Source organism: Triticum urartu, chromosome 2A (genome assembly GCF_056163025.1).
Source record: "Triticum urartu cultivar PI428250 chromosome 2A, HENAU_Tu73, whole genome shotgun sequence".
Lineage (NCBI taxonomy): Eukaryota > Viridiplantae > Streptophyta > Magnoliopsida > Poales > Poaceae > Triticum > Triticum urartu.
This window is the reverse complement of record NC_141874.1, coordinates 686,929,513-686,941,606: the sequence shown is the minus strand read 5'-3', so window position 1 is coordinate 686,941,606 and position 12,094 is coordinate 686,929,513. Positions and strand designations below refer to the sequence as shown.

General features: G+C 47.7%; 2 protein-coding genes and 1 non-coding gene across 3 annotated transcripts; 2 read left to right on the top strand and 1 right to left on the bottom strand.

Annotated features, from left to right (window-relative positions):
* Window positions 1-6,211: 6,211 nt before the first annotated feature.
* Window positions 6,212-9,461, top strand: LOC125527393 (putative receptor-like protein kinase At1g30570). The gene has a single exon (XM_048691903.2). It carries the CDS (start codon window positions 6,617-6,619, stop codon window positions 9,152-9,154), a length of 2,538 nt encoding a protein of 845 aa, XP_048547860.2. The 5' UTR covers window positions 6,212-6,616; the 3' UTR covers window positions 9,155-9,461.
* Window positions 9,462-9,874: 413 nt separating this feature from the next.
* LOC125527394 (transcription factor) lies at window positions 9,875-11,449 on the bottom strand. The gene is made up of 4 exons (XM_048691904.2): window positions 11,251-11,449; window positions 10,644-10,716; window positions 10,502-10,557; window positions 9,875-10,411 (listed from the first exon to the last, which is right to left on the bottom strand). Exons 1-4 carry the CDS (start codon window positions 11,307-11,309, stop codon window positions 10,291-10,293), a joined length of 309 nt encoding a protein of 102 aa, XP_048547861.2. The 5' UTR covers window positions 11,310-11,449; the 3' UTR covers window positions 9,875-10,290.
* A 150-nt stretch (window positions 11,450-11,599) lies between these two features.
* On the top strand, window positions 11,600-11,673 carry TRNAN-GUU (transfer RNA asparagine (anticodon GUU)). Its single transcript has one exon. It is a non-coding gene; the product is annotated as a tRNA-Asn (tRNA).
* Window positions 11,674-12,094: the final 421 nt, after the last annotated feature.

The window sequence follows — 12,094 nt, the reverse complement described above, 5'->3', positions numbered from 1 at the left end:
CGTGATCGTTTTCTTAGCCGTGTGCGGTGCCCCCTTCCACCATAATCCGCGATAATATTGTAGCGGTGCTTAGGCGAAGCCCTGTGACGGTAGAACATCAAGATCGTCACCACGTCATCGTGCTGACGGAACTTTTCCCCAACACTTTGCTGGATCGGAGTCCGGGGATCGTCATCGAGCTGAACGTGTGCTAAAACTCGGATGTGCCGTAGTTTCGGTGCTTGATCGGTCGGGCCGTGAAGACGTATGACTACATCAACCGCGTTGTCATAACGCTTCTGCTGTCGGTCTACAAGGGTACGTAGATCACACTCTCCCCTCTCGTTGCTATGCATCACCATGATCTTGCGTGTGCGTAGGAATTTTTTTGAAATTACTACGTTCCCCAACAGCGATATCGCCTCAAGTGGGTGGATTGACGGTGCAAGATTATGCGATTCACTCACAATGACGCATACATCATGCTTCGGGGGGAGGGGGGGTGCTATGGTCCATGAACTATTGGCAAGTGAGTATAGCCAAACCGCGCAAATTTTTCATATTGTGTAAGTGCGTGCTACATCTGATGGACTTGTATTTCAAACGCGGTAGCCGCGGGATGAGAACAACAGTCCTTCTCAACTGCCACTAGTCATTACAATTTTGATGGAGGAGTATCAATCTCTCTTTGCAACACCCAAGAAGTTGCCACCACAATGCTTTTTTGATCACCAAATTCCACTGATTAAATGAGCCAACACTGTCAAGGCATGACCGTGCCATTACTCACTGCAACATAAGTCAGAAATTGCGAGGTAAGTGATTGAAATACTAGATAGTGGCATCATTCAATGAAGCAGTAATCCATTTGTTTCACGAGTTCTATTGGTGCGAAAAATGATGTAGGATGTCGTTGTGTGTGGACTATCTCCAAATCAATAACCTCACCTTCAAACACAAACATCCAATGCCGGTTGTTGATAACTAGCTTGACAAGCTACCAAAAGCTCAATGGTTCACCAAGTTGGACTTGCACACATGTTGCCATCAAATTCGTATTACCCCGGACATGAGCACAATGCGACGTTTTCCAACACACCATGGCTTGTTTGAATTCTTGGTGATGCCCTTTTGTTTAACAAACACACCGGCCACATTCCAAAGACCAATGAACCGGATTTTTGAGCCACTACTACGCAAATCAATGCTAGTATCTGTGGATGACACCCTTGTGTTCAACCCCACGCTTGATGATCATATCAAGGATCTTAGCTCGATGTTGAACATTCTTCGACAACATCACTCCTCAACAAGAAGAGCACATGTTCCTTGTAATAACAAAGTTTGGAGTACTTGGGGCACATAGTGAGATCACATTGAGTCTCTGATCCCTCCAAGGTGTAGGTTGTTGTTGATTTGCCCCAAACCAAGACACTCCATGATCTCATGAGTTTTTTTGGGTATCACGGGTTACTATCGCAAAAAAATTCACCACTATCAAGAGATTGCCAAACCACTAAACAAATTACTTCACACAGGAGCACCGTTTGCATGGCCCCCTGAGCAACAAACTACTTTTGAAGTTCTTAAGACATCCAATGGCGTCGGCCCCAATGCTCTCCCCGTCTAATTTTGAAAAAGGATGCTTAAAACATATGCCACCAATGTGGGTGCGTGGGGTTTGTGTTGATGCAAGACCACCCAATGGCCTTTCTCAGGAGTTTGGGGTACTCCACATACGAAAAGGAATGTCTTGACATCATCATGGTAGTTGAAAAATGGGGGGCATACTCGCAACACTAGGAATTCCTTATTCAGACAGATCATAAAAGCCTGCTCAACTTGGTTGACCAACGACTTTACACAGGAATCCAACACAAGGCTTTCGATAAGTTGATGGGGTCGTGGTTCAAAATTCACTACAAGCAAGGGGAAACCAATGGAGATGCAGATGAATTATCAAGGCAACCTGAAGCTAATGCCTCTATTCTTGTCGTATCTAGTGCTACTCTAGTCTGGATGGAAAATCTGAAAACAGGATATCAGGATGATCCTTTGGTGCAACGATTATTGCAAGAACTTGTTGTGCTACCTGAGCAGGATGTTGCACGCTATGAGCTCCGCGATGGTCTCCTGCATTACATAGGTCACGTATGGGTAGGCCCCAATACCTTAGCTAGTCAACATATTCTACATGCTCTTCGCGCTTCAGGAGTGGGTGGCACTCAGGATCAGAACAACCTATCAACGCGACAAGCCTCTGTTTGCATGGCTAAAGCTCAAGGAGGCAGTGCATTTACTTGTTCAAGCTTGCCCAATGTACCAACAAGCAAGCCTGAGCATGTGAAGTCCCTTGGATTGCTGCAACCATTACCTATGCCTAAGAGACCGTGGGAAGTTGTGAGCTTGGACTTCATTGAAGGATTTCCCACTCACAAGGATGCGATGTGATTCTCATGGTGATTGACAAGTTCACGAAGTATGGTCTTTCCTTTTCCATTGACGCATCCCTTGAAGAAACTTTAAGTTGTTCAAACCTACATGACACATGTCTACCGCCTTCATGGGTTACCCGAGGTACTCATCTCAGACCGAGACTGCATCTTCACCAACCACCTATGACGTGAACTCTTCCGTCTCTTGGACACACCCTTGCACATGAGCTCGGTTTACCACCCGAAAATGAACGGACAAACGAAACATATGAACTAATGTGTGGAAACTTACTTACAGTGCGCAGTCCATGCGAAATCCAAAGAAATGGCATGAGTAGATTTCGTTCGCAAGGCAACACCTCACTCGTCATTGGGGACGACACCGTTTGAGGCACTTTACGGATAGACCCCACGCCATCTGGGAATACTAGGAAATCATAGATGCATCCTAGTTGATCGGGAAACATGGCCCTGAGAGCGAGCTGGCACTACTGAAGTGATGTGTCATCATCTTCTCAGGGCGCAACAACGCATGAAATACCAGGTTGACAAACGTCACATAGATTGTGAATTTGTAGTGGGGGCCTTGTCTATCTCAAGCTACAACCATACATTCAACAATGCGTGGCAGTGCAAAGTAACCATAAGCTGACCTTTCGCTTCTTCAACCCTTACAAGATACTGCAAAAGGTGGGAGCGGTTGCCTACCGCCTTGACTTGCCGCCGTCAAGCCAAATTCATCCCGTGTTGCACATATTTCAGCTCAAACGTCATGTGTCACATGTTGTCGAGGTAAATGCTACCATGCTACTCATTTTTCAAGGCTCGATTGGTAGGCCAAGTTCTCAACAGCTCATGCATAAAACTTCGAGGCGACACACTCGTGCTGCAACTGCACTAAGACTGAGCATTCTCTGGACTGATTGTCCTGGTGCATGTCTTCAGGCAACCGTGGAACCGGCTTGAGGGCAAGCCGTGTTTTAAGGGAGGAGGACTGTCAGGTACCCTTCTCTCCTGGTTGGTCACTGTGAACTGTGTGTGGGTTGCGCCCCGAATAGGCCTTGGGTCTTGTATTTAAAATCTAGCATGATGGCCCATCGTGGCAGCTTAGCGGATATATGCCAGCAAGAGACTCTGCTAGGTGATGCCAAATGACTTGTAACTGAACCATTTCCCTTCCATCAATTCACGGCATCGGTCCCCCCCCCCCCCCCAAACCCCCATTGTCCCTCTCCAACCTCCCCTTCTCCTACTACTTTTGCAGACTTCGATGGAGATCGACAATTTGACCTTCGGCTTCATGGTTTGATGTTGATTAACGCCTTATTTTAAACCATCAAAAAGATCGAGAACCTACAAACCTATTGTTTCCCTTGCCGTTTTAGCAATTAGGGCTCATTTGTTTCAAAGGATTTTTCGTAGGATTTTTGAAGGATTAGAATCCTTAGGAATTTTTCTTATATTGGTTGCTTGATTAATAGGATTGAATACTATAGGAATTTTTCCTGAGGATTTTTTTATACTAGTTTAGGATTTCTAGCATCCACTCAAAACATTTTTAAAAGAATCCTTTATTTTTCCGGTGATGCAATCAAACAACACAAGATCTTGTAAGACTGAGATGAGCATTACAATTTTAATGCTATGTTTTTCCCATTCCCGTATTTTTAGAATCCCGTGAATCAAATCAAAGAGGCCCTTATTGTTTCCTAACAAATGTTTAGATAGGACGGCATGTCTGGCGTCCATTATCAGAGCATAGTAGTATTCTGGAAGCAAAATGATTTCTCCTTTTGTTTTGCTTCCTGTCTCCTACCACTACTTTTCATGAGGAAACTGTGTTTTGCTTAGCAGTTAGTAGTGTGAGCCGCTGCAACTTGCAAGTGACTCCTACTGACTAGTAGTAGTGCTCCCGAAAGGCACCCATCCAGTGTCCCAAACACAACGCCAAGTTGCACATTTTCTACGCCTGCAGACGTACGCCGTGTTTGAATGATTGCCATCGAATCGTTTGAGCAGGAACATAACATGGACCAAAGAAATTCTGCGCCCCTACATTGGGCGCTCTGCTTGTTTATTCATGCGGCTAGTTAAAGTATCGGTAGCCCTGACACGCGACGCAGGAGCCACATGCCGCGGGCTTATCATCAGCAGGAACTGAGAAATTGCTCGTTCGTTCCTGCCCCAGGCAGAGGCAGCTTCCTCCCTCCTTCCTACCCTTGACCAAAACTGTTTTTCTTCTCATTGCATCGCCGCTTCGTTTGCTGGCTTGCCAGTCGTTATGTCTCTCTTTTTTAAGATGAAAATGGTGTAGACTTCTTGCTCCGACGATCGTATAATAAATACAGGGGTTGCCAAGTCTTGTCTATCAAGTCTTGCAACTATCTCCACGCTATGTGACATCTAATATTTGTCTGCCTTTTCCATCAATCAAACCGAAATGAAGCCCGACTTTCTCCGAGCCATCGGAATCAGCCGATGACAGTCCAACGCCCCGATAAACGTTGGTGCATAACGGAACGGTTGGCGCTGACACGCGTGGTGTGTCGTGTGTGCCGGAAGAAACATTTGGGCTCCGATTCTGCTGGGCGCGCGACGGAGACAAGGGGGGAAATCATTCAGGCAATCATGCCAAGGATGATGGAACCTAATTAGGGCAAGGGCGTTATGATTGGTGTTATCTGATGGGCAGCGGCCGCGGAGGCCGGGAACATGGCCATGTGTTGCTCCATGCATCATGTGACCCACCACCACCACCCTCACAGTCGGTCACGGCACAGCACAGGGCACCCAATGGCGATGGGTGGAATGTGACTGGATTCTCAGTTCCTCGCCACTCGCTCCGGCCCCCTTCTTTTCAGGGAGGAAAGCAACCGTTTGGCTGAGCTTTTGTTTTTGTGGGGGCGTTATTGCATTTCATGGGGGATAATTGTTGACTCCAAGGGCCAAGCTAGTTTTGCTTTGGATGTAGCTCATTTTCTGGCTCAACAAGTTAACTTGTGGTGTATTATTGGCTTGGCTAAAGACTTGAGACACAAGTTTGTTTGTCTGTTTACGAGGCAAGGTTTGCGGTCACAGCGCCTCCCGAGCTGAATATGAGTAACCTATAGTTAGCTACTCTAGATGACTGTTGTTAAATCCACTAAAACTTTCATGTGTTTAGGAAAAAAATCAAATTTACTCCTTCCATTTCAAAGTAGATGACTCAACTTTATACTAAAGTTAGTGCAAAGTTGAGCCATCTACCATCGCAAAAAAAAAGTTAAGCCATCTATTTTAGAACGGAGGAAGTATTAACCAAACCAATAGTACAAGCGCCTCTCAGTAATTAAGTCCCCTACCGTCAACCGTCAATATCCTCCGGAACGGGCCGATGACGCGCCGTCGCATTGCCGCCCCGTCGCCGGAGCCAGCCTGTCATTGCTGACCGCAGATGAAAAGTCATCAAGGCAACGGTCTTACAAGACTAACGTCTTGGAAAAGGATCCGTCACCATCGAAAGAGCCGCAAAAGGAAGAGCTAAATCTTCATTATTTCTCACGAGCCTCACCCAGCACCGGAGGGTGCATCGACACGACCTGACCGAGACGTTGGAATAATACTTTCGGCTAACCATTATATTTAGAAATGCAATGGTGCAAGTTCTTGAAAAGTCAAATTTATACATGTTCTGGACAAACATGATTGCTCTAAAAGGAGAAAAAACTTTGCAATGATGGTTTATTTTCTTTTCTCAGTCTACAGTGTGGAGAATCTGAGATCCAACCCCTCCTCCCTCTACAGTCCACTGTCCCTTTCTTCCCTCTTCCGGTCTTCTTCCTCTTCCCATCCCTCCCTCCCCCTGTCCCGAGCCCTCCCGACCTACCCACGCAAGCTCAAGCTCCCCTCAATCCAATGCGGCTCTGAAATCCCTCCACTCGCAGCCCACCACCTCCATCCACCGTGCCTTGTAGCTGCGGACCTGCCGTAGCTCGGCGTCGCCGGCCGCAGCTCCTCCGCCCCTCACGCGCGTCGCCGCCATCGCCGTTCCCATTCTACCTCGCTCGTCGCCGTCTCGGCCCCGTCCTCACTCTTGGCCATTGGTGAGCTCCCTGCCTTCCGGTGATCAGTCAAGCCCAGCTGAGTTCCACGAGATTTCGGGTGTGCCGGCGCACACCCGGCCGGCGGACCGTCTAGATCCGCCCCTGCCGGACTTGTGAGCGATGCTCCGGACGAGGATACTCGTGCTGGCTGCTGTGAGCATCGTGTTCGCCAACCTGCAGTTCTTGAAGGCTCACGGGAGGGAGCTGTTTCTGAGCTGCGGCTCCAACGCCACCGCCGATGCCGATGGCCGGAGATGGATCGGCGACATGGCCCCTGACCTGAATTTCACTCTGAGCAGCCCGGGGATCGCTGCTCTGCTGGCCGGGAGCAGCAATGGCAGTGAAATCATGGCGCCGGTGTACCGCTCCTCGCGCTTCTTCACCACGACATCTTGGTATGACTTCAGCCTGCTGCCGGGGAACTACTGCGTCAGGCTGCATTTCTTCCCGTCCGCATTCAGGAATTTCAGTGCAAACGGTTCAGTGTTTGATGTCGTTGCCAATGACTTCAAGCTGGTGTCCAAGTTTAACGTGTCGGAGGAGATAGTTTGGAGAAACTCAGTGAGCAATTCGGCCGCCACTGCGGTTGTCAAGGAGTACTTTCTTGCAGTCAATGGTTCTCGCCTGCAGATCGAGTTTGATCCAAGGCCCGGTTCATTTGCATTTGTGAATGCGATCGAGGTGATGCTCACTCCAGATAATTCCTTCAACGGCATGGTGAACAAAGTTGGTGGTGTGGATGTGCACATTCCCCCTGAATTAAGCGGCCGAGCTGTTGAGACTATGTATCGACTGAATATTGGAGGGCCTGCACTTGCATCTTCACATGATCAGTATCTTCATAGACCATGGTACACTGATGAAGCATTCATGTTTTCTGCCAATGCTGCTTTGATTGTGTCCAATACTTCAGCCATAAAGTATGTCTCAAGCAATGACTCCTCAATTGCTCCCCTCGATGTCTATGAGACCGCGAGAATCATGGGCAACAACATGGTCATGGACAAGAGGTTTAATGTGACATGGCGGTTCTTTGTCCACCCCAATTTTGATTACTTGGTCCGCCTTCATTTTTGCGAGCTTGTCTATGACAAGCCCAGCCAGAGGATCTTCAAGATCTACATCAACAACAAGACAGCTGCTGAGAACTACGATGTGTACAACAAAGCCGGAGGTATTAACAAGGCATATCATGAGGACTACTTTGATAGTTTGCCGCAGCAGGTAGACTCGCTCTGGCTTCAGCTAGGCCCGGACTCCATGACCAGTGCTTCAGGTACGGATGCACTTCTCAATGGTTTGGAGATATTCAAGCTCAGCAGGAGTGGCAACCTTGATTATGTGCTTGGTCATATTGATATGGGCAACAAAAGGGGGCGTTCCAAGGGTCGGAGCAGGATAGGTTTATGGGAAGAAGTTGGTATTGGCTCGGCCGCTTTTGTGGCCCTGGTAAGTGTTGCTCTATTCTCATGGTGCTATGTAAGGAGGAAACGAAAAGCTGTTAACGAGGAGGTCCCTGCTGGTTGGCACCCTCTGGTCCTCCATGAGGCTATGAAAAGCACTACAGATGCCCGCGCATCCAAAAAAGCACCCTTGGCACGCAATTCATCTTCCATTGGTCATAGGATGGGCAGGCGATTCAGCATTGCAGATATTAGAGCTGCCACAAAAAACTTTGACGAGTCATTGGTCATTGGTTCTGGAGGTTTTGGCAAGGTTTACAAGGGTGAGGTCGATGATGGCATTACAGTCGCAATCAAGCGTGCAAATCCATTATGTGGTCAGGGCCTGAAAGAATTTGAAACAGAGATCGAGATGCTCTCCAAGCTTAGGCACCGGCACCTTGTTGCAATGATTGGCTATTGTGAAGAGCAGAAGGAGATGATTCTGGTCTATGAATACATGGCCAAGGGGACATTGCGAAGCCATCTCTATGGAAGTGGCCTACCACCTTTGACATGGAAGCAACGGATTGATGCCTGCATTGGTGCGGCCAGGGGCCTTCACTACCTCCACACGGGAGCAGATCGCGGTATAATTCATAGGGATGTTAAGACTACTAACATCCTGTTGGACAAGAACTTTGTTGCAAAAATAGCAGATTTTGGGTTGTCGAAAACTGGACCAACACTGGACCAGACCCATGTTAGTACAGCAATCAGGGGTAGCTTCGGGTATCTTGATCCAGAGTACTTCCGGAGGCAGCAATTGACACAAAAATCTGATGTGTATTCTTTTGGTGTGGTTCTCTTTGAAGTTGCTTGTGCCAGGCCGGTTATAGACCCTTCAGTGCCGAAGGATCAAATCAACTTGGCAGAATGGGCTATGAGATGGCAGCGTCAGCGTTCGCTGGAAGCAATAGCGGATCCACGGCTGGATGGTGACTACTCGCCAGAATCCTTGAAGAAGTTTGGTGATATCGCGGAGAAGTGTCTTGCTGATGATGGGAGAACCAGGCCATCAATGGGTGAGGTCTTGTGGCACCTGGAGTATGTGCTGCAGCTCCATGAAGCTTACAAACGCAACGTGGATTGCGAGTCATTTGGAAGCAGTGAACTGGGGTTCGCTGATATGTCTTTTAGCATGCCTCACATCAGGGAGGGAGAAGAGGAGCATCACCCAAAGAAATCAGGTATCAGAGAAGATTCAGCCCCTTGAAGGTTTTTTCTGACATGTGGTAACCCGCTGAACTATCTTGATTGCATTGTAGCCGTGGTCTTGATGTAAAACTGTGCTATATTGTTCACTTAGTTTCTTCTTATTCTTTTGGGCGTTGTCCTGCTCGACAAGTGTAGAATAATAGGATTTTTGTAGATTGCCAAAAAAAGAAAAAACTTGGACGTGTCAAGTTCTTCCTTGACATCCTGCTATATCATGTGATTTGTTCGACCCACGGGGTTTCATGTAGTTCTGCCTGTGTGATATGTATAAATGTTACTAATAATATAATTCAATCCTTCAACTTGTTTGTGTGTGTGCCGCAGAACTGTTTTCCTTGTATTTCAATGATGTTTGGTGTATTAAACTCCTGTCCAACAATTCTTTGGCTGTCGTTTCTGTGTTCCCATGGAAACTTCACCCTTTGCTGTGTTCCCTTAAACTTCACCCGACTGTAGAATTAGTGGATAACTTCCAACAATTGAAGCGATGTACTTTCAGTTCTTTGTGGCAGTGTTTTTCAAGTTCCGGGCTCTTGGTGATCAGGTTCAGAGCTACTCCCTCCGTCCCATAATATAAGAACGTTTTTGACACTAGTGTAGTGTCAAAAACGTTCTTATATTACGGGAAGGAGGGAGTAACTGTTACTCCCCTGTCTAGAAACAAGGCAGACCACCTCTAAACAGAGCCAGGAAAGAAGCAGTTGACACCAAACCCATAAACCTAAAAATGCCACAGCTTCTCAGCCAAAATCATGTGGCTCGGGCCCACTCCCTCAACACATGGAGCTTCTTGTTTAAATGTCATCGACTTAATTCTTTGGCAAATCCACTCTAGAAATAAACACAAGAGCCAATACACTGAGGAAAACTTCTAAGAAAAATATGATATCTGATGTTTGTCTGCTCCTCCCGATTTCATGAGAATTTTTCACCCTAGGATCGTCTATGAGGAACCGGGGCTCTGGAGGTTCTTTCTCATTACAGTGAAACTTGAATGGGAAGTAATCCATACTACAGAGTACAAAATGTTTCATTCAGAATTCACAAATACACAGTACCTTCACAGGAGAAGACCCGAGCAAAAACAGGTGGTCTGAATGACCACATGTTTGACTAACTAGATCATATCGCTTATCAGGAATGCTCTTCCTTGCTTACGCCGTATTCTTCGACAAGCTTCGTGATAAGCACCATGAGATCAACAAATGCGCTGAATGACGCTCGCAGAAACCGAGCCTCTACTGCTTCAAGGCGCCTGAATTCAACAATATGAGGGATTAAACCAATACGATTCACGCAGCGACGGAAACATGATTCTTAGAATAGATGGTATGGATTTACTGACACGAGGAGCTTGCCACCAGAAACAGTCATCTCCCTCCGGACCTTATCTGGCTGCAACTGCAACACATAACACACCAAATGAAATATCTGACTCTTCATGGAAGCAGGAGACATGTTTAAAAGTAGATCATTAAGTTGTTTACCTCCTTGTCAACAGCTAACGTCTTGTAGACAATGGAAGCATGTTCTTCGGATCCATAATCAACTTCAAAGTTGCTGTGGTCAAACAAAAAGGCTGTTAGTGCACTCTAGAATTTCTCCAGGAACCATTGACATGAAGTGCAGGAAGGGTAACATTTAATGAAATCATTTGCTGGATCTATATGCTACTCAAAACAGTGCAAATAAGGTCTTGAATCGATCGATCGATACACCGTCATACTTCCTTGCTACGAAACGATACACAGCGCAATAATTTTCTTGTAGAACAGCACTACGGTTAATGATTACACCTGGGAACACAAGATCAGCATGAGTTTGCCATGCCTTTCTTTTGGCCTAAAACTAAAACTAGCGCTAGCTTCTTCCAGGCAATACGTCGAACAGGAAGCAGGCAGGTGGAAAGAAACACCCGCGAGATTTCAATAACAGGGCAGCCAGCACTCAGCGGAGAGAAAGGTGCACATGCTGCTGAACAAGGAATCTAGGAAGCACAGCAACAGACCGCGTCGACGGATAAGCTGCGGTGACAAATCAATCTTACTACAAACAGCAGGCATCAGCGGGAGGATGAGGGGGGAAGGGGGTCACCAGGTGAAGTCCCAGCCAGGGGAGGAAGAAGAGGGGGCTGGCGCCGCGGCAGCAGCCATCGCGTCCGAGCGTGGTCTGCCTGTCCCGCGAGAGCTCGGTGCGGCGGTAGGCCGGCTGGAGAGCTGCTGAGGCGACGCCGGCGCGCGGTGTTGGGTGCGTCTCGAGAGCGCGGCGCGGAACAGAAAACCAGCAGCGAAGGGGGAGGAGAGGCACGGGGCGGCGGACGAATATTTGTTCGCGTGGGCCTCTGCCCTATGGCCTAGTAGTGTGTAAACCGGGCTTGGAGAGCCCAAACTGGTACACAAGTGGGTCTATTTTAGCAAGCTTCCAATTTGATCTAACACATCTAGCTGGAATAGCTCAGTTGGCTAGAGCGTGTGGCTGTTAACCACAAGGTCGGAGGTTCAAGCCCTCCTTCTAGCGAATTTTTAATTGATGCACACTTCCAGCCTTTTCAATTCAATCGCGTAAACTTCTTTTCCTAAATCTTTTTTTCTCCATATTTTTAATTAAACAAAAAATTTATTCCTCTAGTGCCCATCGGCCAATGCTGACCGGTGGCACGAGCGCCCGGTGCCGCTGACGAGGGGCCGCGGGGGGCGACACGAGAGGTGGCACGACGTCTTCCCGACGTGGTGGGACGACGTCGTGGCGTCCTTCCGGCGTAGTGCCACGGCAGCGGCGGTGCGACGTGGCGTTACGGTGGCGTTCCGCCTTTTTCAAATCACTCGCGTAAACTTCTTTTCCTAAATCTTTTTAAATATTTTTTATTAAACAGAAAAAATTAAACGAGGGGCCGCGGGGGGCGACACCAGAGGTGGCACGACGTCTTCCCGACGTGGTA

Excerpts from the sequence above, each read along its gene's own strand:
- LOC125527394 (XM_048691904.2), bottom strand. The coding sequence starts at position 11,309 with ATGGCTGCTGCCGCGGCGCCAGCCCCCTCTTCTTCCTCCCCTGGCTGG. Across the intron at positions 10,558-10,643 it reads CGTTAGCTGTTGACAAGGAG|TTGCAGCCAGATAAGGTCCG; the intron begins GTAAACAACTTA and ends TATGTGTTGCAG. Across the intron at positions 10,412-10,501 it reads TCTGGTGGCAAGCTCCTCGT|GCGCCTTGAAGCAGTAGAGG; the intron begins GTCAGTAAATCC and ends TGTTGAATTCAG.
- LOC125527393 (XM_048691903.2), top strand. The coding sequence starts at position 6,617 with ATGCTCCGGACGAGGATACTCGTGCTGGCTGCTGTGAGCATCGTGTTC.